This window comes from Syngnathus acus, chromosome 20 (assembly GCF_901709675.1).
Source record: "Syngnathus acus chromosome 20, fSynAcu1.2, whole genome shotgun sequence".
NCBI lineage: Eukaryota > Metazoa > Chordata > Actinopteri > Syngnathiformes > Syngnathidae > Syngnathus > Syngnathus acus.
Window position 1 is genome coordinate 1,496,283 of NC_051104.1, and position 27,586 is coordinate 1,523,868.

A 27,586-nucleotide genomic window follows, 5' to 3' on the forward strand; every position below is an offset into this window, starting at 1 on the left:
GGCTCAAACGTGAGCGTCAATTTGGAGGAAGCCAGGTCTGCGTCGTCGGTTTTGGCGTGGTGGACGAAGGCGCTTTTATAAGTATCAACGTGAGTTTTTGCACATTTGTTGTTGCTTGTTTTCCTTCAAGACTTCAAGAAAGCGACATGCAGTATTTAAGGTGAGAACTTTAACAAGTTAATGACGACGCAGCTGGTAATCATCGTCATAATTTTATGTTTAATAATAAACAAATATTTTACGTGTGAGGCTCTTCGTGTTAAGATGGCACTGGAGAAGTTTCTATGACTTTTCCAAGTCATAAGTTTTGCCGCGATTGTTAGTTTTTGTTTAAGTGACTCAACAGATGTTTTACCGGTTGAGTCACTCGCTGTTTGACAGGGATCAGTTCCGCGCTCCCTGGGACAGCGATGTGAGGCTCGATGGCAAAACTGTGCTCATCACCGGGGCCAACTCCGGCATCGGCAAGGAGACGGCGGCCAACCTGGCCACCAGAGGTCAGTGTGACCAAAGCAAACACACCTGAGATTTTTTTTTTTGAGTCATTCTTTTAACATTAGGTAGGCTAAAGGTGCATAAAATAGCATAACGTTTTAATAACTTTTTACACCGGTCCCACCTTTTCGCAAGTATTTATTTTTAACACTTTGTACATTGTGGTTTGATATTTTGGTGACAATAGACTTGTTTTTTTTATTTGACGTCCTTTTTTGTAGTTTGCAGTACTTTCTTTGGATGGATCAAACTTAGAAATTCGATGGCGAAATTAATGTTCTCAATTAGGGGGCGTGCTTGTGTAATCGTTAAACTTTATCAATTATTTTGTCTCTTTGCATTGGAACAATAGTGGATGAATGGCAATCAAATAGAAATGGAAAAATGTATATTTTTTGGTAACATTCTAAAGATAGTGGAAAGTGTTGTAAAGAAGTATGTTAGTTTTAATGGACCGTCACTTTCCAGGTGTTGCTAATCAATCCATGTCAATTGTGTGTGGTTAGGTGCCAGAGTGATCATGGCGTGCAGGGACATGGAGAAAGCTCAGGTGGCCCTCACAGAAGTTAGAGACCGGTCCCTCAATGACGACGTGGTTTGCATGAAATTAGATATGGCTGACACCAAATCTATCCGAGAATTTGCACAGGCCATAAATGAAGGTGAGGTGTCATGGATGCCCCCCCGGCTCCCTTTTAATTTGCAGTCAAACATTCCTGTCATAATTTTTTATTTTATTTTAGGAGAGTCCAAACTGAACATTCTGATCAACAATGCTGGCGTGATGTGTCCTTACAGCAAAACGGCCGATGGCTTTGAGATGCACATTGGTGTCAATCACATGGGTGAATGAGTTTTTTTTTTTTTTTTTTTCACATCGCATGTCAATGATGAAATTCATGGAATCTCTTAAATTTAGGTTAATGTGAAATTCTGAAAATTGGGGGTGATTTTGGAATATTGAAAAACATTTCCAGACCTTTTTAACAGAATGCATTCAAACCCCAAGTAAATGGCTGTTAGTAGTGTTGGCATCCCACTAGCACATCGTCAGGCCATTCAACAGCGTGAGGAGATTACGGTTATTATGACTCTATTCTTACGGCCTCTTTTATGACAACTGTTTGCGTTGCGTCACACTTAATGATTCATATATTACGTTTGATTGCTGTTAGTAACATGATAGGACACACAGGTCACTTCAGGTTACATGTTGTCACAAACGCTGACTGCTCGCTTTTTCCCCCCAACAAAGTGTTACTTGAATGCCTGGCTGTTTTGGTCATATAGTAAAACTGTCCCTCCCCAAGGTCACTTCCTCTTGACGTATCTTCTGCTGGATCTCCTGAAGCGTTCGTCTCCCGCCCGCGTGGTGATAGTGTCCTCCATGGCTCACGCTTGGACCTCCATCAAATTTGACGACATCAACAGCAAGCACGCCTACGACAAGTTCAAAGCGTATTCTCAGAGCAAGCTGGCCAACTTGCTTTTCTCGCGCTCTCTCGCCAAACGCTTGGAAGGTCAGCGCACATTTTCAAAGTTTTATGCAATGAAAAATTTCATGGAATATTTAATGTTGTGTAGCCAATCCAAATAGTTGCTTTAATTAGAATATGCAAGAAGCGCATCCAATCTGGAAGATCAGTGACAGGTGACATTTTTTTTGACCACCTGGCTGTGTGGTTGTTAGGCACGGGTGTGACGACGTACGCTGTGCATCCAGGTGTGGTCAACACGGAATTGTGGCGCCACATGAACCGACCTCAACGCTTTGTGATAACGATGATTAGACCGTTTATTAAGACGCCGGCGCAGGGTGCCCGCACCATCATCTACTGCGCCGTGGAGCCCACGCTGGACAAGGACAGTGGCGGATTCTACATGTAGGCTGGCGCATAACCTCCAAAAGCCCGGGCGTTGCTCGCTCACCTCCGTTTGTCCCCCACCCTCTATTTCCGCAGGGAATGCGCCCCCGCCGACTGCTCGGCGGAAGGCAGAGACGAAGAGGTGGCGGAGAAGATGTGGGAGCTTAGTTGTCGGATGCTCAACATCACGTGGGACTGACTTGCCAGGATTGCGACATTTCCTGTTTTGCCGGCTTCGATTGTTTAATCTTCATATCTCGGTATTCGTTGTGTGGAGCTCTGATTTTGTTGTTGACTTTGTATTGAATGTTCATTTCTACCCAATGTACTCAATAAACGTTATCTTTAACCTTCACTACTTGTTGGCTTTTACTAACATTTCAGTGAAATTTTTGCTATTTGATGAATTTCACCTAGTGATGTTTCACAGCAAGTGAACACATTTCCCATTTTAACGTTGTCATGAGCTACCATGTTAAAACATGTTTGTACATTTCTCAGGTTGCTTTGTACATATTTTTAGTACCAAGTTTATTTTTTTTGTCCAGTGGACCTTGACATATTCACAGTTCTGCATTTGTGGATTCTGCAGATAAGTGTGGGTGTAGTTTCCCATCAAACTAAAAAAATATTCAATATGCTTTTGGTCACATTTTATTTTCAAGCAGATATATTTTCCCTTTTGACTCTGCAAATGTTTCATTTGTGCTGACTCGGCACCTTTGTTTTATCTGCTGTCATCCCATCCAACAGCATCAAAGTTCACAACACGTGCATCTATAAAGGCAATATAAAGATTGAAGATTAATAAATGTACACCTGCATTGTTAAGTGCTTCCACACGCCTTCTAAAAAATAATTGCTGCTGAAGTTTCAAAAGCGTCCTGGGACCACATCAAAATGAATGCTGTCCTATTCAATGTTTTGCACAATGCTGGACAAAACATTTTCATACATGTAGTGTATTGACAATTTTTTTTTTTTTTTTTAAAAGGTCAGGAAGAGGAAGTCTGTAGGAGGAAGCGGGCAAATTGTTCTATCATGAGCTCATTTCATTCCATCAGTTAATTATGACCTCATTTTGTTCCATTTGCCAATCATGAGCTCATTTCCTTCCATCTTCAAGTCCGGTTTGGGCACATTTTGGACTGAAAACAACATCCAAATGATGCTGCCTCAACGCTACACGCATTACATCATTTGTCTCAGTAAGAAGGCACAGGACACCAACCCGAGAAGTAAGCTCCATCCACACGCTGCATTTTTGAAACCTAACTTTACCCTAACTCGAATTTGAAACTGACTTAGCGATTGTTTTGTGTTGCACTGCTGAATTGAATGTGATGTTAGTTTTTTCTTTTTTCCTTCTGGTGTGGGAAAATAATATTCGGAAGTGAGCAGAGTGTGTCGCACTTTCTACTCACTGCTGTTTGCTTCAAACTCGAGTTAAATTGGGGTAAAAAATTTTGGACTTCAAAAAATAAAACTGACAATCCAGACTTTCCAACAGCTTCGTACTCCAGGCTGTTAGGATCCTGAACTCGCTCCCCCTTTCAGCGTAGCGTCCTGTTCTTGCTGTATGCACACTGGCTCGGTTTTGCCCCTCTTATTGAATGGGTTATTGGTCTGTTATTTATTCATCGCTCATTTTATTTTATTTATTATTTATTATTTATTATTTATGGTTTGTGCCTTCTTGTTTTTGTTTTGTGTCGCCTACTTGTATGTCTCGTCACCGTGGGATGGAGGAAACGGAATTTCGGTTTCTTTGTGTGTCTTGACATATGAAGGGATTGACAATAAAGCTGACTTTGACTTTGACTTTAATATTAGATTAATTTATTAATTTTCAATTTCATTGATATTTTGAAATTTGATGTTTTTTTTTCAGTTTTATATTTTCAAATCTTTTATTTTTCATTTTCAAATCTTATCTTTTTGAGTTTCAAATCTTCATTTTTTTTTTTTATGTGGCCTTGGGGTATCAACCGAGCGATTGACAGCTGAACAAAAACATCTAGGAACCTCCCCCAGTGCCTTTTGGGGAGGTAGAGGAGCAGGAACTAAATCAAATGTTACCCAACACTTATATAGGCCAGATTGCCAGCTTGACAGTTGATGTCTGGGACAAATTTCTATTTCAAAACCTATTTTGACAGATTAAGTCCCGTTTTGCAGTTCAATAGCAACATTCCAAGTGCTACACATGGAAAAACATATTTGAAACTGAAAATCAAAGATGTAAATCTAAAAATGTAAAATGTGCAACTGAAAAACAAATGACATAAAAATGGTAAAAGGGTTAGGGTTAGGGTTAGGGTTTAATGAAACAAATTACAGACCCATGGTCAGTTTAATTATTTCCATATTCTTACTTTTTGGGAAAATTTTGCCTGGTGTTTAGAAAGAGTCTTCTCTTGTAAAACTAGTGCTTTGGCGCGTGTTGATGCTTTATGATCCTCCATTTTTATTGTCTTACTGTCATTTGGTTTTATCTGTATATGATTACAAAACTCTCTTTAAGAGACGGTATAATTTTTTTTTGCTGTTTTATTTTGAAAGGCTATCAGTTTGAGCCACGCCTGCCTTAAAAAAATTGTTTGGTAGGTAGATAAAGGTGGATCAAGTTGGCTGGATCCCAAATGAAGGCCCATATAACATAACCACTGATATGGAAAAAAAAAAAGTGTTGGGGATATTCGAAGAGATTAACGACGGTGATCTTTGATAAGCTTCAATAACAGCAGCCCATTGTTATATAACATATTGATTTACTCATTAAACCGCTCCTAATCAGTTGTGAGACTTCATAAAGGCGTGCTTCTTGGTCACCATGGCCACGTCTATACAATCCACCATGAATGTTTGATGATGGGCCGCCTATAAAGAGGCTGGCTCACTTCTGCTGAGGTTTAGTTTGGATGATTGAGGATGGCGGGAAGGGACTAGTTGCAAAGCAGAGGAACTAAGGACTCGATTTTGTTTGTGTTCGTCAGCTGTGCCCGACGAGGATGGAGCGGGCTGAGGACGCCATCGCCGTGGTGGGCATCGGCTGCAACTTCCCAGGCGGTAATGTATCTCAATTAATTTTTGATTGTTGGATTTCTTGAAATTTCACATTTACAATTGTAAATACATTTTATTGATTAAAAATGAAGTCGTGACCAGTCTAAGATAGGAGCGTGGGTTTTTTTTGCACACAGGAGAGGGTCTGGAAAATTTCTGGAAAGTTCTGGTGAGTGGGCGGAATTGTTTGGTGCAGATTCCCAAAGAGCGATTCGATCTATCCACCTGGTATGACCCCGACAACAAGGCGGGCAAGTCCCACACAGCCAACGCTGCCCTCATCGACGGGTAGAACATCTCAATGCTACTCTACGGCATTGTTTGCCAAACTTTATTGCACCGAGGCATGAAGGCTCATATTTCATCTGAGAAAAATTTCATAAAAAAGTTGATACTAAAACTTGAGCTCCTCTATAACTTCTGAGATGATACCTGGTGTAAAAAGTTTGAGAACCACTGCCCTATAAGAACGACTTGGTGGCTCATTCAACTATTGATTGGGTTTGGACCATGATGTTTGCAGGTTCAACCATTTTGACCACAAGTTCTTTGGCATCAGCGACAGTGAGGTAGAACAAATGGACCCTCAGCAGAAACAGCTGCTTCAGTGTGTCTACAGAGCTCTGGAGAATGCCGGCATTCCCATGGAAAAAGCCAGCGGGACCAGAACTGGAGTGTATTTTGGTAAAAAATCACTTTCCTCATTTACCAAGTATTATGAGCATGGGAGATGAATGCTTTTCCCCCGGCAGGCCTTATGAACAGGGACTACGAAACCACGGCGGCTCATGCCCATCCCAGCGTCATCAACCATTGGACCGGAGCAGGGTTGGCCATGAGCATCGCCGCCAACAGAGTCTCATACATCTTCGATTTCACCGGGCCATCCTTGGCCATCGACTGCGCCTGCTCGTCCTCCCTGGTGGCGCTCCATCTGGCATGCCAGGCCATCAAACAAGGTGCTTCAATTTGTCGGAGGTGATCTTGAGAAAAGAGGTTCTAAAAGGGCCTTGGTTGTGCGCCGTCTTCTCAGGGGACTGCGACATGGCAGTGTGCGGCGGCGTCAACTGCATCTTTGAGCCTAGAGTGTTTGTGGCCCTTAGCAAAGCCAATATGATTTCCCCGGACGGAGCCAGCAAGCCTTTCTCAAACAAAGGCAACGGTTATGGCAGAGGGGAAGGATGTGGTGTGGTTCTCCTCAAACCATTGACCAAGGTGACTCTATTTTCCATTGGAGGGCAGATACAGTTACAGAAAATGGATAACTTGCTGACTTAATGCCACCCTCTGCTATTTACTTTTCACTACCCATCATAAAAAAATGTAATTGTGGTCCTGGCACCGGCACTTTTGGTTTCATTATATTCTCTCTGTACTTTGACAGGCCTTACAAGACCAGGATAACATCTGGGGCATCATCAGCAAGACCGCCGTCAACCAAGACGGACACTCCGTATCACCGATCACTAAGCCCTCCAGGATTCAGCAGGAGGAGCTTCTGCGGATGATCTACTCCGAGCGCGATCTCAACAATGTCCAGTACATTGAGGCTCACGGCACCGGAACACCGGTCGGAGACCCGACGGAGGCAACGAGCCTCTCAAATGTCATCGCCAAAGTTCGAGCTTCCAGTGCAGAGACTCTGCGGATTGGGTCAGTCAAGAGCAATATTGGACACACGGAATCCGCCGCTGGAGTGGCCGGACTTATCAAGGTGCTCCTTATGATGAAGCATGAGTCCATTGTTCCATCAGTTTTCTTCTCTGAGGAGACAGCCTGTGTAGACTTCAAGGCCCTGAACATGAAAGTTCCTCAAGAGTTGGAAAGGTGGGAAGCGAGCGGTGGACGGGTTGCGGGAATCAACAATTTTGGCTTTGGGGGTACAAACGCTCACGCTATTGTCACCCAGCACAAGCAGTCGCATAGAATGAACAAGAATGATGGTAGAAAGATGAAATATTTTGTGATGTCGGCAAATTCACCAAAGTCTCTCACCCTCATGCAAGTAGACACCATTTCACGTCTGGAGGACAACATTGACCTAAATCATCTTTTGTACACGGCGGCATGCAGGAGGAGCCACCTCAAACACAAATACAGATGGGCCTCGGTGGTTTCATCCATAACTGACCTCAAAGAGAAGCTCCAGGCTGCCGTGAACAAAAATCCATCAAGCCTCTCACTCCAAGACCCAAAGTTAGTGTTTGTCTTCTGCGGTAACGGCCTCACTTACCACGGCATGGGCAAGCAGCTTCTTCGACACGAGCCAGTCTTCAGAGACAAAATTGAGCAGATTTCCCGAGTCTACCAGCAGTTGAGCAGGCTCAACATCCTGGACACGCTTGAAAGTGAGAGCGAACGTGGTGACTACAATGCTCCAGATGTGGCCCAGCCTCTCCTCTTTGCTTTGCAAGTGGGCGTCGCCACCTTGCTCGGGCACTGGGGTGTCAAAGCTAATGCTATGCTGGGACACTCAGTCGGTGAGGTGGCAGCGGCTCACTGCTCTGGCCTCCTATCCCTTGAGGATGCCCTCACAGTCATCCACTTCCGCAGCGTTCTCCAAGGTGAAGTGGCTGGGGGGAAGATGCTGGTGGTCAGCAACATGGCCGTCTCAGAGGTCACAGCTCTTCTCCCTGAATACTCAGGGAGAGTTTGTCTTGCTGCTTATAACAGCCCGCAGTCCTGCACCCTTTCAGGAGACGCAGATGCAATCCAGAGCCTTCAGGCAAAGCTGAGCAGCACAGCCAACAGTGAGAACCTCTTCATCCGCATCCTGGAGGTCCCCGCAGCTTACCACAGCCACATGATGGATCCAATTCTGCCAAAAATCAGGGAGGAGATTGGCTCCTTGGTGAAGAACAAGCTTGACGTGCAATTATTGTCAACTGTGACTGGTGAGGAGGCACAGAGGGGGGATTTTTGCTCAGGTGATTATTGGGCAAGGAATGTGCGTGAGCCTGTCGCTTTCGAGCAGGCAGTTAGATCAGCCAGTCAGGGAAAGAAAAACACAGTCTTTGTGGAAATAGGTCCACGGCGAGCCCTCCAGAGGAACATCATGGAAACTCTCGGCAATGACACAGCTGTGGTAGCCTCACTGCAGCCAGACAAAGACCACGAGACACTCTTGTCTGTCGTTTCAAAGCTCTTTGAGCTCGGCGTATACATAGACTGGAACACCTTTTACGCAGGCTATGAGGCACCGCCGCTGCCTTTCCCGAGATACCAGTTTGATTCTTCGGACAGGGATGTCATCATCAAAGGGGCTCAGAAGAACACAACAAATAATCACCCTGTGCTCTGCGCCACAGGCAATGAGACCAACACTTACACATGCGCTTTGATGTCTGACTCCACCTTCTTCCTGAAAGAGCACAGGCACAACAAAGTGCCCATCATCCCTGGGGCCTTCTACGCTGAGTTGGGTTTAGCCGCATTTATGGCCTGCGCCAAACCAAAAGTCCCTCTCAACTCACTGCAGCTCAGTGTCAATTTTCACAACCCATTTGTCTTAACCCCAAGCCCCCTAGAGATGAAGGTGCAGCTGGAGCATAAAGAGAACGAAGCTAGTTTCTCAGTGTTCTCCTCGTCAGCCACATACGCATCAGGCACGGTTGTCCAAAAGAAAGAACGACCAGTTGAAGAGCAGCGCATTGACCTGAGCAGCATCTACAAAAGATGCACATCTGTAGTGACCTATCAGGAATTTTATAGTTACCTTGCCCAAGGAGGCTTCCAATATGGGGACGTCTTCACCAATAAGGCCAATGTACACTATGGGGAAGATCTGAAAGAGGCTTTTGCCATGATCACAGTTCCACAGGCCCTACGGTCTCAGTTGCACGACTACTATGTTCATCCAGTTGTGCTGGACTTCCTCATGCAGCTCCTCCCAGTCACGGTAGAGCACATCTTTGCTGGTAGACCGGGATTTCCAGCCCAGATTGGAGGTTTAACAGTGTTAGAACCTTTGCAAGATGAGATGATCGTCTACTTGAGGGCAATCAATGTTGGTACAAACCATTTTGAGGTCTGCGGATGCTTTGCTGATCAACATGGAAGGACCTTGGTTGAGGTTAAGCATGTGTTGATCAAGTACCTTGGTAGTGACTCTCATGTGGTTGAGGAATACTTCTACCATAATGAGTTTAGTGTCATCCCCGAGGGGATCACAAATGATCCACCTCCCAAGGCCTTAGTCTTCTCTGACAATATGGGGATCGCAAAAGCCCTACAACCCCACTTAGACTCGCGCTCTCACTATATTCCATTTACACATGCAAAAGATATCTTGAACCGTGGATTTCCATATCTTTTAGCAAATCTCAACATAGACTTGAAGGACAACTTTGATGAGGTCTTGTTTTTGTGGGGCAAAGAAAACCTAAACTCCTTCACGCCTGATGATGTCCTGGAGAATCTAGCAGGTTGCTGTGAAATATTCCGCCAGGTAGTCCTGGAGCTCAAGGAAATCTACTTCGCTAACCCCATCCGGGCAGTAACCTACTGCTCATCCGAGTTTACAGTTGATCACATCAATCCTGGCTTTGCCATTGTAGGCATGACACGATCCCTTGCTGCAGAAATAGCTGAGATGTCATTCCAGTTAGTCGACATCAGCTCCAACTCTGCGAAGGACATTGCAGCTCTGTCTGAGATCCTACGAGCTTACCCTTGCAGCAAGTACCCAGAATTGGTGATTAGAGATGGGGCGATTCTAAAACCTTCCATCACACGTACCCCTCCTGAAATGCCTGACAATTCTGAACGCACCTTTACTTCCGACACATCTGAACCTTGCATCCTTCAGACTGCGGATGCTTTTAAAATGAGTCGCTTGAGTGCTGTACATATCCATGCTGATGTGGAGCAAATGAGTGCTACGTCAGTTGAGATTCAGCCCACTAAGGTTTGTGTGCATTCATCAGAGTACTTCCCTGTGAGTGCCTCACATGTCAAGTTTGGCCAGACGCTGTACTGGAACAAACACTCCTCACAGAACCACAAGCTACTCATGCTTGACTTCAGTGGAATTGTTACCAAGGTTGGAAAGGATGTCAGGAAATTAAAAGTGGGAGATTCTGTGGCTTCCTGTTACCCCGTGGTAGCAGCCAGTAGGATAAGAGTTCCACAGGATGTGTGTTACACAACCAAACAACTCCCCTTCCTTCAAACAACACCTTGCCTCTCCTTCTTTGTGCTGGCGAGGGAAATCCTATGTCGGGTCTTGCCAAAAGCCAAGCATCATCTCGCCATCATATCTCCTATTCCGGATTCCGTTCTGGTAAAGGTTTTGACAATCGCCTCTGAAAAGTCTGGTTACGACGTGAGCATTGGAAAACAAGGCATCTTCAAAGAAGCCAATCAAATTGATGCATTCATTGTCCTGCCTCCATACAGCAAAAGTTTGATTGCAGAAGTCTGCAACTTTCCTGGTGTCAAGAATGTCGTCATTGTTCGAGGATCCCAGACACAAGACTTGCCTGACCAGGATGAGCTCCAGAATGTAAAAGAAAGTGTACACGTGCAAAGAGTTGACCTTGCGGCTATTTTGCAAAAAGGATCCCTGGGTGCTCGAAGGCTACGTGTTTATCACTGGCTTAAGTCCTTTAACTTAAACAAGAAGTTTTCCCTTGAAAGCGTCACCTTTCAGAGTGTCACATCTGAGAAGATCCAAAACCTTCCCTCAGAGATGTCCGAGTCGTACTTCCATGCAAAAAAGCTGGCTGTTGTGGCGCTGGAAAAATGTCAGACCGGCGCGACTTCAAACATTCCGCTTCTGTGCTCAAAAAAGAAGCTTTTCCGAAAAAGATCAGTGTACATTATAGCAGGTGGTCTGACTGGGCTGGGCTTTGAAACAGTCAAGTTCATTTCACAAAAGGGTGGCGAGGTTGTCATCACTCTCTCCAGGAGCAAGCCCTCACCCGAAGTGCAGCGAGAGATCCAAAACATAGAGAAGCAGTGTGGGAACAACATTGTCTCCATGCAATGTGACATTGCCGTGTCTGAGCAAGTGCACCAGGTTATCAGCGAAATCCAGTTTAAGTTCAAAGATTATTCAATCAGAGGTGTGTTTCACAGTGCAGTCGTCTTGCACGATGCTCTCATCGAGTCCCTTGACATGTCCATATATGAGGAAGTTCTCAAGCCAAAAGTCAATGGTGTGCTCAACTTGCACAAGGCAACACTCAAGTGCCAGCTCGATTACTTTGTTTGTTACTCCTCCATATCATCCTTTTTGGGAAACGCCTCACAAACAAACTACGCGGCAGCAAACTCATTTTTGGATTTATTCTGTCAGTACAGGCGCAAGCTCGGCCTGGTGGCGCAGTCCATCAACTGGGGAGCTCTGAACCTGGGACTCCTCTTAAACAAAGAGCTGATCCATCGCTTCCTGGAGACCAAAGGGATGATGGTGCTGATGGTGGCTGAGATCCATAAAAGCCTGGAACAATGCTTGCTGATCAACCGACCCCAACAGGCTATTTGCCGTTTCCACTTTCGGAACATCCGCTTCAACATCCTCTCACAGAATGTCGCCCTGACCATGCGGCTGTCGGCGCTGGTGGAGCAAGCCCTCCAAAAGTCTAGAGAGTTGAATTCTCAAAGCAAGAACACAGAGGAGGTGCCACCCAGAGATTATGTGCTCTCCCTGCTTTGCAAAACCATTGGCGTGGACGTTAGCCAACTGACGGACGATACGCTGCTTTCATCTCTCGGCACAGACTCCTTGCAGGCCATGACGCTGCAAAACCTCATCTACCAGGACCGAGGTGTGAAGGTGCCACTGGTCAAACTTTTGGATCCCAATGCCACGCTATCCACTTTGGTAGCCATTTTGAATGAAGCTCACGAGGGTGGAACTAATGTCCCAAACGCTCTTTCAAGCGATGATGCTGGCACTGTTTCAGTCAGATTTTAAGATCCCTACAGATTTGCGAACAGCTGCGAGTATAATTCGATCTGTGACCACGCCCATATCTCACAACATTGAAATATCTAATCAACTTTTTCTAGTGAAATATATGGAAATCCCATGAATATGCCAGAGACCAGCACTTACCTTCGGACCAGTGGTTTGAACAAATACATTTGGCAAAATACCTAAACAAAAACGACAATGCAAACTCAAATAAGACACCTGAAGTTTCACTGCGAGGAGGGGTACGCAGCTGTCATCTGGCGGAGTTTCTGAAGGTCACGCAGAAGTCCGTTTTTTCTTTTTTTTTTTTTGCTTTCAACACAAAACTAAGTCATGGTACCGCCGTGATCGTTTATGAAAACCTACATGTCAGTTTCTTGGCATTATTTTCACGATTGTCTTCTGACTGGTGTTTTTTTGTAAACATTTTATGGAGAAGACATTTGAAAAGATGTTATGATTGTTTTGTGTTTATGTTTATCTCATTGTCTCAAGGATATGTGAAGATAAGACAGATGTCCTTGCGTTTGTTTTTAAAGCTGTTCATCAATCCTGTGTTCCGAAGGTGATCTTTCTTATCGCTTTATGAGGATTATTAAACTAAGTATATGTAACAGAGTGAAACATACTTTATTAAATTATGACGGGAGTGAGCAAGCGGCACACGGTGTGGCACATGCAATCTGTCTGATTTTTGTGGTCTTTCAATTGCCGTTTTGTCAATTGAAACCTTTTCCATGTTGAAATAATGAGTAAAGTTTGATTTGCTGTCCATCCAGGACTGAGTGTGACATTTACCATCATTTCTGTCATACTGTATTGTAACAGTCACTTCTGCTGTATTTTATTTCTTATGTTGTTATTTTTCACCCATTTAGCGCAGGTTCGCGGTAACGTGCGGTCGACATTAATGGTTATTTAGGGAAGTGGTTTTTAAGCCTTTATGATTAGAAAAACAAGAATTTGGTTTAAAAAAAAAATCAAATTGGTGTCATGTACCGTAATTTTCGGACTATAAGTCGCGGTTTTTTTCATAGTTTGGGTGGGGGGGGCGACTTATACTCAGGAGCGACTTATATGTTTTTTTTCACAAATTTTTACTTGATCATTAACACATCACTTACTTACAAGTATAATTGACCACTTCACATGTTATTTTTAGTATAGTTGATCACTTCACATGCTTTGATATCTTTATCTTGAACATATTCAAAACATGAAAAATAGAGAGAAAAAATCAAATAAAGTAATTAACACTTTAAAGCGCCATATCCTCTGGACATGTCCTCTGTCACCAGGATGACATAAAGGACGAGAAATTTGATCGATGGATTTAATGATTTGGAGTGACACAAATGGTATGATAATATTGTTGTTTATGTGATAGTTATTTAAAATATAGTTTATATATCGTTGTATGGGCCTGTGGAATAATTTGAACTGCGGCGCGGCACACGGCATTGTTGACAAAGGACGATTGATGGATTTAATGAATTGGAGTGACACAGATGGTTTTATAAACGTGTTATTTATGTAATAGTTTTTTTTAAATAACTGACTGTTACGTCAGGCCCGTTCTCAGCTCCTCGTTTGTGTTTGTCACGTTAGCATACCGTATCGTTTAGCCTGTTGTTGCTCGTTCATGTCTGTTCTTGGTGTTGGATTTTGTCGAATAAATTGCCCCCCAAAATGCGACTTATACTCCGGAGCGATTTATATATGTTTTTTTTCACATTTTTGGGCATTTTATGGCTGGTGCGATTTATACTCCGGTGCGACTTATAGTCCGAAAATTACGGTATATATATTTTATTATTGCACCAAATGATATATATACACCAGCTGTACACCAATGTGTTCTTTGGTTCTTGTAGTACCTGTTGGTAAAAGTGGGCGACTTGATTGTTTTTATAGTTAAAACAAGATACGATCACACTGTCATATTATTGGATTTATTTTTCTCTGAAAGATAAATATTTTGTTGGTACAGTCAGTCAGAGCTGCGAGGAATACAAAGTGATCACTGTCCAAGATCGAAAACAATTTTCAGCATCATTCCTGTATTGTGTGTGTTGTCGACCGCGCTGTCTCACTAAAAGGACATGTCATCTACATCAATCACATGATATTATTATTTATCACAAAACTTTCCAAAGTTGCCACTGTCGTGTTCGGGTCCAGTATCCTGACCAACGGTACATTTACACTCGTCTCTTGAAAGATTTTATTCTGAAGTGTCATGGCCAACATCGAGTCGACGCCCAGCGCACCCAGCGTGGCATTATCATCCAACTCGTCCTCACCAAGGTTGCTAACGTCGCCGATGATAGTTTTCACATTTTTACGTGAGGGAGACGATTGGTGAACTGGCGGCTCAATGGTCCTGTTGTCTTTTAGTTCTGCGTCCACTAAGGTTGATAGTCGTTTCCCGAGTGAGGCGTTTTTCAAGTTGAACTTGCATACGAGCTGCTGAGGTCTGTTGGTGAGAAGGACTTTGGCGAGAGCTTCATGAATCTCTCCCACGTCCATGACCAGCATCCCTTTGCTCTCTAGGTGCTTTTGGGCGTGCTTTTTTTTTAACAGAAGGCCAAGGTTCAGAGGACCCCAGTTGATGGACTGTCCGGCCAGACCAAGGTTCCTCCGGTAAAGACAAAAGGTGTCAAGGAAAGAATTGGCTGCTGCGTAGTTGGACTGCGACTGGTTACCAAGAAGCGACGAGATGGAGGAGTAGCACACAAAGAAGTCAAGCTTCTTGTGAAGGGTGGCATTGTGGAGATTCAGGGCGCCACTCACTTTGGGCTGCAGAACCTTCTGCAGGAGAGACGCATTGAGATTTTCTATGGGTGCATCGTGGAGCACGGCAGCGCTGTGAAAAACTCCTTTGATGGGACAACTACTCAATCTCTGCTCAATCTTTGAGATGGCTTCCACTACTTGTTGCAACATTGAAACATCACACTGGAAGGTCATGATGGTGATGTTGTACCTCTTCTGGATGAGATCCAGTTCGGACTGCATTTCATGCGTTGGCATGCGTCTGGACAGTGTCACGATACACCCGCCGCCATTGCTGGCAATGAACTTAACAGTTTCAAAACCCAAACCGGTGAGGCCTCCCGTTACGATATAAGTAGAGTGTTTTTGAAAAAGTTGTCTGGGTTTGCCCAGAAATGGAATGTCTGACACTTGGCAGTTAGGTGCTGTCAAATCTAAAACCACTTGGCGTACTGTCTTGGCGGCAAAGTACGACTCGTCAGCCTGAGCTTCTGCTGCGCTTGAGATTTGAAATGTATCCCTTTTGACAGGCAGAGATGCTCGATCAAAGCCGAGCTTCATGAGCCACCTAAAGATGGCTCCTCCTTGTGCTTTGAGATAAACTCTTTGAAGGACACGAGGGACATGGAGAACATGCACACGAAGGAAGTCACTCTTGAACGCAAAGCTGTTTGTCCAGCATGAGGATGACTGGTGCGTTCCGCAAACAAAAACAGCATGTCGCTCATGGCTGTCGTTTTCTCTTAATTCTTGCCAAGAGTTGTCATATGGGGGCAGGAAGACAAAGGCTTGGCACGGATCAGGACTTGTACCTTGCTTTGGCAAATGGGGCAAACAGGACACATTCCAGCCGGATCGGTTTGCTGTCAACGCTAGAACTTTTATCAACGCAGAGGCTAAGTCTGGAGTGACAATGACCATCTTTTTCTGCTGTTGCCGTGTCACAGGGGGAAGCATCCGCTGCAGGAGCTCCCACGCCAGGATGAAGAAGGACATGCTTGGACATTCTTCCAGGAATGGAAGTTTCTCGGTGTCATAACACACAGACTCGGGAATAACGACCCTCGTTGCTGTTGCAGATGGGTAACTTGCGGCAATGCGGTCGCCAACTCTTAGGCTGCAAACGTCTTTCCCGACGGCTGTCACGATGCCGCTAAAGTCGAGAGCCAACAGTGTGTGGTTGTGTGTCATGCGATTGTTCCAATACAATGTCTTTCCAAAATGCAAGTGTGAAAGTGTCACAGGGAAGTAATCCGCTGAATGGACACACACATTTAGTAGTTGAACCTCGACTGATTTATCCGCAACTGTGCCGTCATTTGTGTCAATGGGGCTAGCAGTCAAGCCTTCCAGTCTGTAAGGATGACCGGTCTGTAGGACAAAATCTTTCACTGATGGTATGTTACCCTTAAATAAAACTCTCTCCTCCATGAGCGTACGTGTTATCTTTGTCGTCGACACCTGTCCTTGACCAACAATGACTTCGGATTGTTTGCAAGAGTTAATGACACCAACTAAAGATTCAATGTCTGTTCTGGTTAGCGACATCAGGTCAATGAGTTGAAAAGAGACACCCGGTACCTCTGCCGCACAAGCCCTCATCATACCAGACAGCACAAAACCAGAACTCACACAGTCTACAATCCTCTCTGTGGACCTGTAGGTTATAACACGGACAGTGCAAGATTGTTGGCTCTCCTTCAAAGTTAAAACGATTTGTTGGAATGACTCACAGCAGGCCACCAGGCGGTCCAGCGTTCTACCAGATGGTAAGTGGCTGAGATCTTCTACGGCCCAAATGAAGAGAAAATCTCTCAAGTTGTTGCCGAGAACAACGTCTTGGAGCTGGCCTGGTGTCCAGTGATTTCTGTCCTCCACGGAAGATGACTCCGGATGCAAGTATGGCTTGAGTGCTTTAGCTATGCCGAGCTTGTCTGCAAAAACTATTGCCTTTATCTTCTTATCACAATTTATCTTGTTTGTGATGGGAATGATTTCATTGTGGTAAAACACAGAATGCAGAGCAGGCAAACAACCACCCAAAAATGTTATCTGTACCTCCTGAAGTTCCACCAGTACTTTCCCATCTTTGGTAGTAAAGCAACCGCACAATTTCAGGAAGTCTGGCTTCTCTTCCGTTGCACGCATGTAAATAAACATCTCCTCTTGTGGTGGCCCTGAAATGACAATCTTGCCAATAGCCGAGGGGAATCCTTGCTTGACTGAGAGACGCCTCATGGCTGCGACAGCAGTCATTTGCAAGAAATAGTCCAACAGCACAGGATGCATGAAGTAGTCGTGAAGATGATTCAAGAGTTCTTTTTGAACATGGATTGCTGTCACAGCCTCTTTAAACTCATCACCAAAATGAACATTGTTCAGCTGTTTGAACACAAATCCATAATCGAATCCTGCTCTAGAAAGAATGGCGTAAAACTCTACAGCCGTTACGGTCAAAGTGCACCTTTTAAAGATTCCCTCCAGACAAATACTTGGTTCCTCCAACACAGCTGGTCCATCCGCGCATCTGAATGTACCAGAGGTGTGAGGGTCAGCAGAGGAGCTTATTGTAAAGACACCGTCAGTTTCTTCAAACCTCACTTTCAGCTGGTGATTGTTCGTGCTAAGCAGATTGTGAAACGTCACACTGAGCTCGATAAAGGAGATGGGCCTCCTCGGCTTCAGATAGGCCACCACAGAAGCGAAAGCCAGCTCCACGTAGAAGGCGCCGGGGACGATGGCAACGCCGTTATGCTTGTGCTCCCAGAGATATGGCACGGTCTCCGTCGTGAGATTGCATACGTACTCTTTGTTGTTCTTCTTTATTTGGGACAACAGCGGATGTGGTGAAGAAGAAGAAGAAGACAAATCGTTTCCTTGTCTGACATCCTCGAAGTAGACCTCTTTCTGTGTGTTGTCAAACTGATAGACTGGGAACGCTGTGGGTGGTGCTTTATAACCTTGGTAGAGGTCCTGCCAGTGCACGTTGACACCCAGTTCAAATAGTTTCCCCACTGTTGACAAGATGGTTTCATATTCTTTATGCGGTCGAACAGAGAGAACAATAATGTCTTTTCCAAGTGTTTCGTGGATGTGCCTTTGAAGAGCCCTGCGAGGTCCAATCTCCACAAAGACCATGTTTCTTCTTGACTGCTTATCTCTTTCGACAGCCCGCAGTGTTTGCTCAAACAAAACTGGTTGCCTGATGTTCTTTGCCCAGTAGCTTCCGGTTCCAAAGTCACCATACACATACTTGGCTCCTGTCACAGTAGAAAATAGCTTGCATTCTATGTCGTTGACAGCCAGGCAAGCCAGATGACTCTGAATGCCTTCAAGGATAGGATCCATGAGATGACTGTGGTAAGCTGCTGGAACATCTAAGATATGAAGAAAGATATTCTCATCAGCGTACATCCTGTTGAGTTTCTCATGGAGGACATTTACCGCACCTTCATCTCCTGATAAAGTGCAAGACTGCGGGCTGTTGAAGGCAGCCACGCAAATATTTTGTGAGAAGTCCTCAAGAGCTATCAGCACTTTTTCTAAAGGTATGTTGCCCACCACAAGCATCTTTCCATAGATAGCCCTACTTTGAAGCACACTGCGGTGGTAGACCACTTTGACAGCATCTTCGAGAGACAACAAACCAGAGCAGTGAGCGGCAGCGACCTCGCCTAAGGAGTGTCCCAGCACTGTGTCAGGTTTGATGCCCCAGTGCTTCAGGAGAGCTGCTATGGCAACCTGAAGAGCAAAAAGCAAAGGCTGGACAACATCTGGCTGGCTCAGGTCAACCGTGTCGCACTCTTCGAAAAGCCACTGACTGATTCTAATGTGTTGGTTCTTCTTCTGAAAGAGGACCTCCACCTCCTGCACCTTGTCTTTGAAATAAGGAAGGGTGCTAAAGAGCTGCCTGCACATGCCTTTGAAGGCAACACCGTTTCCACTGAACACAAACACCACCTCAGTGTTTGACAATGTCAAGGCCACCTTTGCTTTCAATGAAGACAGAAGCTGATCCTGTAAATCTGAGAGGGATGAGAAGACAAAAGCCCTGCGATATCTGTGCTTTGTGTGGCTCCGTCCACAAGCAGAGGTAAAGGATAATGCCTGCGCGTCAGCTGCTTGGCCGTCGAGAAGCCGTCTGTGGATATCAGCGAGGGATCGGATCAAGGATTCCTCAGAGGCTGCTGATGTCACAAAAATCCTGGGAGCATCTTTTGGGATATGTGCGACATTTGCAGTCTGTTTATACTCTCTTACAATTACATGTGTATTTGTGCCTCCAAACCCAAAGCTGTTAATGCCAGCCACCCGTTGACACAATCCATTCGTTCCCCACCTTTCAGCTTTTGTTGGAATACTAATTCTCATGACTTCAGCATTTATGCTGGAACAGTCTTGGGAGTAGAAAACAGATGGAACGATGGTCTGGTGCTTCATCATGAGGAGCACCTTGATGAGTCCGGCCACCCCGGCCGCAGATTCTGTGTGTCCAATATTTCCCTTCACAGAGCCGATCCATAGAGTGTCTGCACCACCGTCTCTAGATTTGGCAACCACGTTTGAGATGCTTGTTGCCTCTGCCAAATCTCCAACGGGGGTTCCAGTTCCATGGGCCTCGATGTACTGGACATTGGCGAGGTCACGCTCGGAGTATATTTGTCGCAGCAGCGCCTCTTGTTGATGCAAGGACGGCTTGGTGATTGGTGACGCTGAATTTCCATCTTGGTTGACAGATGTTTTGGCAATGATACCCCAGATTTTGTTGCAGTCTTGTAATGCCTGTAAATGACACAATCCTAAAAACTCTTTGATAGATTTTGTCGCATCTAGATTAAGAGATGAGTGGAGACAACTGGACTCTCCTTGGGAGCAATCAAAAACAACTCCCACAACCTTGGTTGACATCCACCAGACACAAATCGAGAAATTCCAAGGATTGGTTTCAATACTCACATTTTTGAGCGGCTTGAGAAGAACGACACCGCAGCCCTCGCCTCTGCCGTAGCCATCTGCTCGGCTGGAGAAGGGCTTGCTGGTGCCTTCGGGCGAAATCATCCTGGCTTTGCTGAGGGCCACAAACACTCGAGGCTCCAAAATGCAGTTGACCCCTCCACACAGTGCCATCTCACAGTCCCCTGGTCAGAGAGGAAAAGGAGTACTTGATTGAAGGTAAGCCTCAAAAACAAAAACTAATCCTACAGTACAGATGCCTGAAAAAGTATCCTGAGAATATTTACAGTTTACCTTGTCTTATCGCCTGACAAGCTACGTGTAGAGCCACCAGGGAGGAGGAGCATGCACTGTCCACGGCAAACGATGGCCCGGTGAGATTGAAGACAAAGGAGATCCTGTTGGCTGCCAGACTCATGGCCGTCCCCGTGGCGTTGTAGTGATTTATGGAGGCGGGGTTATTACTTCGCAGCATCTCATAGTCTCGGTTCATTAGACCTGCAACGCATTCAGCTCTGCTGGTAGTGTACTCTTGTATTTTACTTCAATATTACATATTAAGAGCTGTGTGTCAGTTTTATTTAAGGGAAAGTAAATTAACAGTCCTGGTATACAAGCAGTACAGTGACTATTTTACATAGCAGCAAGTGTCGTCACATTTGTGACATACTGTATCTATTTATCTGGGCGTCATAAATACTACTTGATGTGGTCACCAATATAAACTCCAGTTGTGCTTCCACTGATGCACTCCATGGGGATGCTGGCATCCTCCAAGGCCCTGAAGGAGCATTGAAGGAGTAGTTTCTGCTGAGGGTCCATGACATCCGCCTCTGCCTCAGGAATCCCAAAAAATTTGGGGTCAAACTCGTTGAACCTGAAATGGGCACCGTCTTACATCATGAACTGCATGCATAACAAAAACACAGACCGCTACAAATTTATATTAGTCATTTATATTGAATTTATATTGAGAATGGAAGTTGTAAATATGACGGATCTTTTGAAAGGTTGAAAATTCAAGATTCAAGAAGTTTATTGGCCATGTTTGGGCATGCCAAACAAGGAATTTGACTCCGGTAGATCTCAGCCTCTGTTCAACATTTAGGTGACTAACAACATTCAGGACATGTGCGAAAATTGACAATTATTCTCAAACATCCCCTGATTTTAAACTCCCAGGAGGGCAAAATGGTAAATAAATGCTACTAATATTGCAACTGACAATCTGAATTCTTCCGCTTACCAGTCTATGAAAGCAGCTTTGGTGGTTTGCGTCTTTCCAGGTTTGCTGCCATCAAGTTCATACCAGGAATCTTTGTCAAACCTCTCAGCTGGAATATCCACAACACAATTTTTGCCCTCTGACAGAACCCTCCAAAAATTATCCAAGCCTTCACCTAAAAACCACAGGGACGACAGACTAACATAAACCTCAACCAAAATGTTATTATTGTAAATACTTCAAATTGTTTTTAATTATTTTGATATCCAGCAAGAGAGCTTCCACTTCTTATACTATATGTAATTATACTATAGTTATATATAATTTTTCTCTATGGAAGGATTTATTTGATCCAAATTGTATGATCCAAGGAATTTTAAAAAAAAGTATCATTTGCCAAGTCATTCGAGACATGGTAATTTGAAATTGTTGCTTATAAGGCAAACAAAATGTATTATTTGTGGGGCAGTGTACCTCCCGGGAAGTTGCATCCGATCCCGATGACGGCGATGTCGTCAGCAGCATCCATGTTGGTTCTTTTTTCCATGTGAAGTTTCAGTCTTCAAGTGAGTAGAACTTCTCTTTTTCCACTTATAAACACTTGAGAGGAGGGGCAACCAAAGAGAACTCAACAATGTCCCTATGTCTGACTGTGGAACTAATTGCAGGTTCGATCATGACAGTAAATTACCTGTTGCGGATGATACCTTCGGTTCAAAATGAACGACCATTGTCAGGTGGAGAAAGAATGACCTTTATTTGAGCAAGAATCCGGGAGGAAATGGAGGGCACTTCAATAAATAAAAGTAGCTCTTTTCAGGAGGTATGATGCTGAAAAAGTACTGCACCCGGCTATACAAAATGGTACCTTCTAGGTATCCAGAGCTTCCTTGTTGAATAAATAGAAGCACTGGTGCTCGTGTGTCTTGTCCATGAAATGAGGTTACTTTGTCATCCAATCCGACCGATAAAATTAAATCTAAAAATGACTAGAAAAAGCAGTTGAGAGTTTTAAATAACTCAGCGTTCTGGGTTGACACAGTATGTACGTTGCGGCCTCGCTGTACTGTGCAGGACAAAAAGACATGAGGACTGCACAGTACAGGGAAGTGGGGGATATCTTAGTGGTCCAGCGGTTTTCCCTCCAGAACCAGTTGGATCTCTTTGGCGTCCAAAGTCTCGTACCTGAGGAGGGCGTCGGCGAGCTTCTCGTGCTCATTTTTGTATTTCTTCAGGAGGATCTTGGCCCGCTCGTACGAGTCCTGCAAATGCAATTGTTTTAAGGCGGTTCAGACAAACATGAGAGAAATGAATAAAAGAAAGACAAGTTTTTCCTCAAAGAACAAGCTGTTATTTTCCTGCACGTTAAGTGTCAAAATTTTGGAAACACCGTGTACTATTCAGTGAGCTACTTGTGTGAAATTTCCACCGCTTTAATCAAAAATCGGGAGCGAAACAGACCTTCAAGAGTATCCTGACTTCCTGTTCGATGGCGGCTTGCGTCTCAGGACTTTGTTTGGACACGTCGCCGTAGGTCATGACTCCGAGCTATAGGAAACAAATGAGCAGGCGTGTGACATCGTCATCCACTGAATAGCCTCCTTAAGAAAATGCACACTGACGAATTGACCTTGTCACTCATGCCGAACCTGGTCACCATCAAATTAGCAATTTTGGTTGCCCCGTCAAAGTCGCTGGATGCACCTAAAATGGAGGATTCCAATGAGGTGCGAATTGAGTGGACGGCAGGAGGGCGCACAAAGCAAGTGCACAGGTATCCCTCACCTGTGGTGATGAAGTCATCGCCGAAGATGAGCTCCTCTGCCACTCGCCCACCCATGCTGACGTCCATCTGGGCTAGCAACTGCGCCCTGGTCTCGCTCCAGCGGTCGTTTTCTGGGAGCAGCGACACCTAGAGGACAACCACAAAATAAAAATAAAACCAAACCGGTGCAACTATAGTAGCACTTTCTTTGGCCTGGGAGTGGCTTGTTCAGCAGTCAAAATATTTTGTGCTTGTTTGTGTTGAAAATGTTCTTGTATTGCATGCTTTTATTTTGAAGGTCTGATTTCAAATTTAAAACTCATTGCAAATGGAATCATATGAAAAGTTGGGCAGAACAAAAACAGAGGTTCCCCTGTATCTATTTTTTTTTGACTGACGTGTCCGAGCGTGGGTCCGCGTGGCATGATGGTGGCCTTATTGATGGGCATGGCGTCCTTGGTGTAGTATGCCACGATGGCGTGGCCCGACTCGTGATAGGCCGTGATGGTCTTGTTCTTCTTGTCAATCACCACGCTCCTCCTCTCAGGGCCTACAATGAACAATTGGGTCCATTGTTAAGACACCCACCCATTTCCTCCCTACCTTGCGCTTCACTTCCTCACTCGCTCACCCATGAGAATCTTGTCCTTGGCGAATTCCAGGTCCTTCATGCCGACCATCTCTTTCCCATCCATCGCCGCCTTCAAGGCTGCCTGGTTGACCAGGTTTTCCAGCTCGGCTCCCGTGAAGCCCACCGTGCCTCTGGCGATAATTTCAGGCTCCACCTCTGTAACATAACAAAGAGCACTGTTACTAAGAGGACAACAGCTACTCATTATGTGTATTTTTTTAAAGTGACTATAAGTGTTATATACAGTAAATGCTATAAATGTAAATTGTAGCCGAGTTAGTTTTCTTTTTCTTCTTTTTTTAAAGTACTCACCTTTTTGTTTTATTTCATGATTCATTTCTTCAACTTTACTTTTAGTTATTTTGTTAGTTTGAGTTAATTGTCATAACTGTGCTAGTGACAGACTACCTGAGTCCACTTTGATCTTGTTCAGGTACCAGTTGAGGATCTCAGTCCGTCCCTTGACGTCGGGTCGAGGGACCGTCACGTGCATGTCGAACCTGCCCGGTCGCACCAGAGCGCTGATGGCGAGGAGATGATTATTGATCAAGCAGAGGAATGACATTTGGAAATGAAAGTTCTAAAACTGCAAACGTACTTATCCAGGGCTTCTGCAAAGTTGGTAGCACCGATGACGATGACGCCCTCATTTGGTTTAAACCTGTCAAAAAACAACCCAACATGATACACTGAACTTCATTGGAAACTTTTGACAACCCTATGTCCAAATATGATCAAATATCTTCTTCCAAATAAAAGATCCTCGGGGTGATGACCACAGAAGGACTGACTGACCCGTCCATTTCGGCCAACAGCTGGTTGATGGTTTGTCTGGAGTACGGATGCATGGGAGACTCGATCCTCTTCCCTCCGACGCTGTCCAGCTCGTCGATGAAAATGACGCAAGGCGCATTGGCTTTGGCTTCCTCTGTCGATACAAACAGAGAATGTGACCAAGAAAAACTTGTGTTTGGGATTAGATTACACTTGGTTAACATTTACTTAATTTATACTGTCTGGCCCTTTGAGGGCAATCATTACAATCATCATTCAAGCCATTTTTCATGGCTCTGCTTAGTTAAATGAAAGAGGGGGTGGAATTTACTAGTAGTACCATCAGCTATCGCTTTGAGATTTGGCCATGCTGGGCTGCATTCACATCAATCAATTGCTTTCCCTGAACCTTACTGAATAGGTTCCTGATGCGGCTGGCACCCACTCCCACAAACATCTCATCAAACTCAGAACCAGAGGCATAGTAGAAAGGCACGTCCGCCTCGCCGGCGACCGCCCGGGCTAGCAGTGTCTTCCCGGTGCCTGGTGGCCCGACCAGGAGGATTCCTGCATGAAGATTGGATTAAAAAAAAAACGAAGAGATCGGGCAGAACCGGATGGGAAACCTGGAATACCTTTGGGCAGCTTCCCACCCAAAACTGTGAACTTGTCCGGGTTCCGGAGGAATTCCACAACATCCTGCAGCTCATTCTTTGCCTCTTCCACTCCCTTAACGTGCTCGAATGTCACATTCTTCATTTGGATAGGGTCGATGGCCGAGTCCAGGCCCGATGTGGTGCGGAACCTCACTATGAGAACACAAACCTACTCAGTGTTTTGTAGAATTTATATAGAATGTAACTACGAGGGTTAGGGTATGCGTGCATGTGGCTGTCAGATCATTTAAGAGGAGGAAAAGGGACAAACCAGCATCAGAAAAGGAGCCTTTACCCGAGAGAAAGGGGGATCTGGACAGACCATAAATGCCGAGTAGAAGAAGCACCAACAGCACAAATCTGGTTCTCCTCAATGAATCTGCAAACGGAGCAAAGTTGAAACAAAAATATCAGAAAAGAGATTTGCTGGGAAAAGGGAATCAGCATCCTGCCTTGCGTCTTCTGTGTGTAGGCCTGCGATCGCATGAAGCCCTCAGAGAAGCCCAACTTGAAGGTCTCTTCTTGGTTCTGTGGAAGGTTCCTGCTTTTTGTCAGTTGGTCCAACGAATGAGCCTCTGTACCCTTTTCCCTCGTCAGAAACCCCTATAAGGAAACAAAGGAGATATTACTCATGAGATTTTGGACTTGCCTTTTCAGTTGGTGTGCTTCAAGGAGATCAAAAAGTCCTTTTTGAAAGAACCCAAGCAAGGCGTCACACCACACGTAATGTATCAAATGTGAGGAGTGAGGTGGGCTCCCGACCTTAATGAAAGCCGGTGTATAAGGATCGGACTCAGTCGGAACATCGTCACCGGACGCCGTCTTTCTGCTCTTTGGTCTGAGAGTCTTGAAATCTCGACTCTGGATCCACACTGAACATAGCCCCAAACAAAGCACAACAAATGGCTTTAAAAAAAATCTGTGGGTCTGTAATACACTAATGGCGAGGTGTTACTAACAGGGTAAAAACTGAAGCTCAGTGCAAACGTCTCGTAGAGGTCTGTGATTTTGCCTGTGGAATACTGGCGAGCCAAAAAATCTTCTGTGTGCAAACCCTATGACAAACCAAAACATTTTCATCATAAACTGTATTTTTCTTTTTAAAATGTGGACAGAGAGGCTTACTTCATCAGCACTGAGCAACTAACCGTGCTTGTTGTGAAAGAAGCTGTGCGCCGAAACGTGACTCGTCCTCCATACCGAGGGGACGGCAGGCGGCTCCTCCGAGCCCAGTGTGGGCAGTAGCCTGTCCAGTAGCTTGTCCAGGTGACTGCCTCGAATGTCTGACATACCCAGATCTCGAAGACTTGCGTTGGGCTACAAGAGTGGGAAGAAAAATAATAAAACATGTATCCTTATGAAGCAAACATCATGATCACTTTACAGTCACCAAGGCACATTCAAAATCGTAAACTCACCTCTTTTGCATGTGCAGTGTGTTCTGGGCTGAAGTCTTTGTGCAGGGTCTGCACTGATGCCGTGGCAGTGTTCTTCAGTGAGTGGAGGGCGCCAATGAGCTGGTTGAGAGGCACAATCATCTAATGGAGGGGTGGGTGACACGACACATACCACTGTCAATTATATATGGAACTACATTATGTCACGAAGAGAATTCTTCAATGTGACTTCACCTTCAAGTGGGCACCTGTTATTTTAACACAGTTTATTCCAAAGTACAAATTTAAGTATATAGTTACAAAAGAAAAAAAACTTTGCTCAAGCACAGAAATCGAATCAGCACTTCCTTTGGTACTTGTTTTAATATACGTAGTTAATAGTACCATTGGTACAGAGCAGAAGTACTTTTGTCATGTGTGTATGTATTTACATAACCGTTTCCACGTAACTCCTCGTCCACGAATGGCAGTTGTGTAATCTTAAATTGGCGACCGTTATTTTACTTTACATTAAGGTTCACCATTTATTTCCCCTTTCTCTTAATTTGACAGGTGCAAAAATTACGCTTGATTACTGAATTTGTGACGTAAGCATGGTCCGACGGTGAAACGATCACACGCGTTTATGCTAATATTAGCCAAATATTTGCGATAAAAGAGGCAGGAAGAACAGCCTTGACAAGTACACATCACGGTACAGTTAATAAACCAGAAAATACTTCACCAGGCGACCAAAATGATATTACATAAGAGGAATGTTGCTCGATATGAGCTAACTAGCTAGGGCAACAACAACAAAAAAACAGCACCTCGCTTACCTGCTGTGGCTGAAACGACGACAGGGAAAACATTTTGGCTGAATAAAACACAAAAGTGGAACGTAAATGTACGAGGAGAAGCCCTCCGTGTGCTTTTAAAGGAACATGTAGTCCCAAGTCGGTGTTTTTCTTCTAACACAACGACTTTCGGCTGGTTTGCTAACAACGCCGACAGACAACTCCTCTTGACATCCAATGCTGATGAAAAATACTACAAAATGACGTCACTCGAATGCTGAGCGAGAAA

At 44.7% G+C, this 27,586-nt stretch overlaps 4 protein-coding genes across 7 annotated transcripts; 2 read left to right on the forward strand and 2 right to left on the reverse strand.

Annotated features, from left to right (window-relative positions):
- On the forward strand, positions 1–2,715 carry rdh12l (retinol dehydrogenase 12, like). 2 transcript variants are annotated; one of them, XM_037280337.1, is made up of 7 exons: positions 1–160; positions 382–497; positions 1,002–1,157; positions 1,239–1,340; positions 1,806–2,015; positions 2,186–2,378; positions 2,457–2,715. In XM_037280337.1, exons 1-7 carry the CDS (start codon positions 147–149, stop codon positions 2,557–2,559), a joined length of 894 nt encoding a protein of 297 aa, XP_037136232.1. In that variant the 5' UTR covers positions 1–146; the 3' UTR covers positions 2,560–2,715. The 2 variants fall into 2 exon arrangements, with proteins under 2 accessions (XP_037136232.1, XP_037136234.1); XM_037280339.1 differs by having other exon boundaries at positions 1–161; positions 386–497; positions 2,457–2,595.
- A 680-nt stretch (positions 2,716–3,395) lies between these two features.
- On the forward strand, positions 3,396–13,267 carry LOC119139460 (highly reducing polyketide synthase 40-like). Its single transcript, XM_037280137.1, has 7 exons — positions 3,396–3,598; positions 5,357–5,429; positions 5,564–5,714; positions 5,950–6,110; positions 6,179–6,385; positions 6,460–6,641; positions 6,811–13,267. The coding sequence occupies exons 2-7, from the start codon at positions 5,372–5,374 to the stop codon at positions 12,343–12,345; spliced, it is 6,294 nt and encodes a 2,097-aa protein (XP_037136032.1). The 5' UTR covers positions 3,396–3,598; positions 5,357–5,371; the 3' UTR covers positions 12,346–13,267.
- An 882-nt stretch (positions 13,268–14,149) lies between these two features.
- pks1 (polyketide synthase 1) lies at positions 14,150–21,827 on the reverse strand. Its single transcript, XM_037280148.1, has 6 exons — positions 21,773–21,827; positions 21,320–21,473; positions 20,790–20,950; positions 20,368–20,571; positions 20,077–20,258; positions 14,150–19,902 (listed from the first exon to the last, which is right to left on the reverse strand). Exons 1-6 carry the CDS (start codon positions 21,825–21,827, stop codon positions 14,464–14,466), a joined length of 6,195 nt encoding a protein of 2,064 aa, XP_037136043.1. The 3' UTR covers positions 14,150–14,463.
- A 204-nt stretch (positions 21,828–22,031) lies between these two features.
- LOC119139489 (ATP-dependent zinc metalloprotease YME1L1-like) lies at positions 22,032–27,532 on the reverse strand. 3 transcript variants are annotated; one of them, XM_037280236.1, is made up of 18 exons: positions 27,340–27,532; positions 26,543–26,641; positions 26,273–26,441; positions 26,084–26,179; positions 25,887–25,996; positions 25,577–25,727; positions 25,396–25,503; positions 25,104–25,277; positions 24,883–25,035; positions 24,490–24,622; positions 24,293–24,355; positions 24,103–24,215; positions 23,695–23,850; positions 23,462–23,613; positions 23,084–23,210; positions 22,929–23,002; positions 22,760–22,846; positions 22,032–22,560 (listed from the first exon to the last, which is right to left on the reverse strand). In XM_037280236.1, exons 1-18 carry the CDS (start codon positions 27,370–27,372, stop codon positions 22,420–22,422), a joined length of 2,139 nt encoding a protein of 712 aa, XP_037136131.1. In that variant the 5' UTR covers positions 27,373–27,532; the 3' UTR covers positions 22,032–22,419. The 3 variants fall into 3 exon arrangements, with proteins under 3 accessions (XP_037136131.1, XP_037136130.1, XP_037136132.1); XM_037280235.1 differs by having other exon boundaries at positions 26,543–26,662; positions 27,340–27,531; XM_037280237.1 differs by having other exon boundaries at positions 22,420–22,560; positions 25,420–25,503; positions 26,543–26,662; positions 27,340–27,531.
- Between the last annotated feature and the right edge of the window lie 54 nt (positions 27,533–27,586).

Bases quoted from the DNA above. Each gene is read 5' to 3' on its own strand.
- rdh12l (XM_037280337.1), top strand. The intron at 498-1,001 runs GTCAGTGTGACC...GTGTGTGGTTAG, and splicing joins GGCCAACCTGGCCACCAGAG to GTGCCAGAGTGATCATGGCG. The intron at 1,341-1,805 runs GTGAATGAGTTT...TCCCTCCCCAAG, and splicing joins CATTGGTGTCAATCACATGG to GTCACTTCCTCTTGACGTAT.
- LOC119139489 (XM_037280235.1), bottom strand. From the start codon at position 27,372: ATGTTTTCCCTGTCGTCGTTTCAGCCACAGCAG. The intron at 23,851-24,102 runs GTAGTCTGTCAC...GTTATGTTACAG, and splicing joins CAAGATCAAAGTGGACTCAG to AGGTGGAGCCTGAAATTATC. The intron at 23,211-23,461 runs GTCAGTCAAAAA...GTTGTCCTCTAG, and splicing joins GCGGACCCACGCTCGGACAC to GTGTCGCTGCTCCCAGAAAA.
- pks1 (XM_037280148.1), bottom strand. From the start codon at position 21,827: ATGGATGCTGCTGACGACATCGCCGTCATCGGGATCGGATGCAACTTC. The intron at 21,474-21,772 runs GTACACTGCCCC...TGTGGTTTTTAG, and splicing joins CGGATGCAACTTCCCGGGAG to GTGAAGGCTTGGATAATTTT. The intron at 20,572-20,789 runs GTGACCACATCA...AATGCGTTGCAG, and splicing joins CACAACTGGAGTTTATATTG to GTCTAATGAACCGAGACTAT.
- LOC119139460 (XM_037280137.1), top strand. From the start codon at position 5,372: ATGGAGCGGGCTGAGGACGCCATCGCCGTGGTGGGCATCGGCTGCAAC. The intron at 6,386-6,459 runs GTGCTTCAATTT...CCGTCTTCTCAG, and splicing joins ATGCCAGGCCATCAAACAAG to GGGACTGCGACATGGCAGTG. The intron at 6,642-6,810 runs GTGACTCTATTT...GTACTTTGACAG, and splicing joins TCCTCAAACCATTGACCAAG to GCCTTACAAGACCAGGATAA.